The sequence below is a fragment of the Protomyctophum bolini genome, assembly GCF_963924005.1.
Source record: "Protomyctophum bolini genome assembly, chromosome: 6".
Lineage (NCBI taxonomy): Eukaryota > Metazoa > Chordata > Actinopteri > Myctophiformes > Myctophidae > Protomyctophum > Protomyctophum bolini.
In genome coordinates, this window is record NC_137867.1 from 27,988,404 (window position 1) to 27,991,619 (window position 3,216).

Below are 3,216 nucleotides of genomic sequence, written 5' to 3' on the forward strand. Positions count from 1 at the left end.
TTATTCACCTGGGAATTTCCCAGAGTATAATTTGTCAGGATTCCTTGTTGTCTCATTCTGAAGGGGTCAAAGACAGGCCATTTTATTCAATTTTTTACCTTGGACGTCTGCTTATATTTGGTAATGTATAGTTGGCCCTTTGGTGTTTCAAGATTTTCTAATATGGCCCCCTTTGAAAAAAGTATGGACAGTTGGACACCCCTGCTTAATGGTAAATGAAAGAGACAGTATTCTAGCACAGTATTCTAGCACCGTAATACTACTCAGTCAGACAGACTCTTATCTAGAGAGTGAGGATGATGATGAGCTACACCTTACACAAACACACTGCTGAGCACAGCCTCCTCCAAGCCAAACTGGTTTGCACCGGTCTGATGTGCTGCCGGTAGAGGGAGGAAACCCAATACTAAATGTTAACCACATCCACCCATGTGTAAGGCTACCCATCTCCAACGTTTATTTGTTGCGTCAGAATTAAAAAAAGGGAAAATGATATGTCCAAAATTTGTACTATGCACTACCACAAAATCTGATTACATGATGCAAGACTGATTGCATGATGCAAGGTTTATGTTATATCATTGGAATCATGTGGTACTGAGTGGCATAACATTGTCAATATTAAAACACCCAGGTTGTTGGGAGTGTTATCTTATATGAGTGGTGTTCCATTTTTATTATATTTATTCTAAAAAATAAAAATGTACACATTGACTGAAGTCAATGGGTTCATCTCAACAAATCATTATCAGCTAAATCTAATATTTCTTGAAAGAAGCTACGGTATATGCATGTGGACAGATAAATGTGCAGTTTCAAAACAAGTAAACAGTTATTGCCGTTATTTGAAAATATTTTAGAAATCCTGTAATCAACCTTTCTTGAAATAGGTCAGAAAAATAGCCATATGTAAAATTGAGTATAGGTCTATAGTGACCACTGGTTTCAAATATCTTTAATGTTTAAAAAAAATCACTCAAACTGATGTGCATCATATTCAAATACAGTAATATAGGCCTACCTAGATCTTTATGTTATCTGTGAGATATCTAAGATATTAAGACCTGATTCAATAATTCACTGGTTAAAAGTATTCTACCTTTTGACTTTTGTGACATGTCACTTGTGTCATTATAGTAACCATAACCAATACTATACAAACACATTTCAGGTGCTCTAATAATAAAAAAGAAGGGTTTAATGTCTTGCTCATGTAACTTTTTCATTGATCCCCTTTTCCATTGATTTAACCTGCTGTGACATTTACTCTGGACAAGCCTTCAACTTCAAGTCACCCTGCCACATAAGCTATATTTTCTTCCATTGTTTAAAGGCAAAACAAACCATAAATAAATACATTTGCCCATTATTGTATCCTAATAAAATGAGCAGGTTTAACATGTTAAACTTGGTCATTTTATTAGGATACAATACCATTGGTCAATAACCTCTGACCTATTCAGAGTTGTTCCCTTATATGAATTAGTGTTCCTTTATAAAGATAGCAGGGCTGTTGTAAAATCACATGCAGGGATGTGATAGCATATGAGGCATGGTAATAATGACAAAAGATGGTCAAACTTTAGTATAGGACATTGTTTTATTAGAAATAGTGGAAGAAAAGAGACATAAATGCAAGTGGTGGCACTATAAAACGTTTGAGACACATACATTAGTGGCCACCATGCAACAGTGTTCAAATTGAAACTGATAGAAACAAGGCATGTTTTCGTAAATCAGAGGCATTTTATAGGCTATTTTTTTCGGCACCAGTCTCTTTTTGCTGCAGTTTTTCACCAGCAATAACGTTGTTAAATGTTAATGTTCTGCACACCTTTAAGGTGCGGTCAACTGTCAGTCACGCATCCATCTGAATGCACAAAGTCCCAGGAAGAGCGCTTGGGGTTTCAGCCCTGAGAGTATTCCAAGCCATTTCATCTCTCGTCCCTTCCATCTCTTTGTCCAGTCCACACGTGATGCGACCCCCTCGGTGCTGTCACACCGCCACACGTGCTGCGTCTTCATCGGATGGTGATACAGACACTCTTTTTGTCAACAGGGCCATTGGCTTTGGCTCCACGTACGTATAGTCCACGCGATTCACCGGTCCACATAGCGACAGGCTGAGCATCATCACCTGTTCTGCGCCGTTCCGGTCATGTCAGGAATGCACTTCGGCTCCCACGGAGCCGAGAGAGAATGGAAAAGACTCAGCGTAGCTTGAGCAGCTGTCGGACCATGCCCGCGATACGGAGGAACTTGTCCTTCTTTCGCTGCTTCAGAGCCATAAGTGCTCTGGCCGTCTCCTCGGGGTCCTGGGTGAAGGAGAAGATGCTCCTCACCCGCTCCTCCGCCTTCATGTCGCCCGTTTTCTGGAACAGCCTCTGCAGCGCGTCCTGGTTGACGTTCTCAAAGATGTTGGCCACGGCTCTCTTGCGGTGCGCCGTGTCGAACTTGTTCCCGTGCACCGAAGGGCTCACGCGACGGGATTCCGAATACACGATGTAGGTTGACATCGTTGCTTTGTCTTTTAGTCAACTGCCTTTGTCCGAGACCTCGGAGTTGTCAAGGAAAGGCAGTTGCTCAGAGAGGCAGTCAGAGGATTGTGACTGAGAGAGCTCCGACTGCGGTATTTATAGGGCTGAGCACTCGCAGTCAGGAACCAAATACAAGACTGACATCATTGCACGGAAAGCGCCTCCCCTCCCTCTGCACTATACACAGCATGTTTATAACAACATCAGGCAGCGCACAAAGCAAGGAAGGCACAGCATCATGCAATGCAATGTGAGCAGTTATGAGCTCAGCTCAACTGCTCAAGTGTATTCAATTAAATTAAATCTTTATTTAAGACTCAGGGTCCATAAACTCCATATCACATACTATACAAAATACCAATACACAATAAAACAAATGAAAACCATAAAGAATAAACAGTCTGTAGAGGCTGTTTCGCCAATGTCTCCAACCGATACATGGATTCATTAGGTTTCTTAGAAGGGCTTGCTTGACAGGTATAGGCAGTGGCACCCCCAAGTTAACAAACAGCTGGCTGGCACTGTGCCATCTTGGTACCCTCAACAGCAACCGTAAAGCATCCTTATATGCAACGTTTAGTTTTTATTTTATTGTATGATGAAAGTTTCGTGGAAAGAAATAAAAATATAAATAAATAATACGCTACATAATATGGTGATGCATGTATAGTCATAGTTT

The 3,216-nt window shown here is 41.0% G+C and overlaps 1 protein-coding gene across 1 annotated transcript; it reads right to left on the bottom strand.

The window, feature by feature from the left end:
• Nucleotides 1–1,587: 1,587 nt before the first annotated feature.
• On the bottom strand, nucleotides 1,588–2,614 carry tcima (transcriptional and immune response regulator a). Its single transcript, XM_080765551.1, has one exon. It carries the CDS (start codon nucleotides 2,514–2,516, stop codon nucleotides 2,211–2,213), a length of 306 nt encoding a protein of 101 aa, XP_080621677.1. The 5' UTR covers nucleotides 2,517–2,614; the 3' UTR covers nucleotides 1,588–2,210.
• Nucleotides 2,615–3,216: the final 602 nt, after the last annotated feature.

What these genes read in the sequence shown, in the direction of transcription:
- tcima (XM_080765551.1), bottom strand. Translation starts at nt 2,516, where the DNA reads ATGTCAACCTACATCGTGTATTCGGAATCCCGTCGCGTGAGCCCTTCG.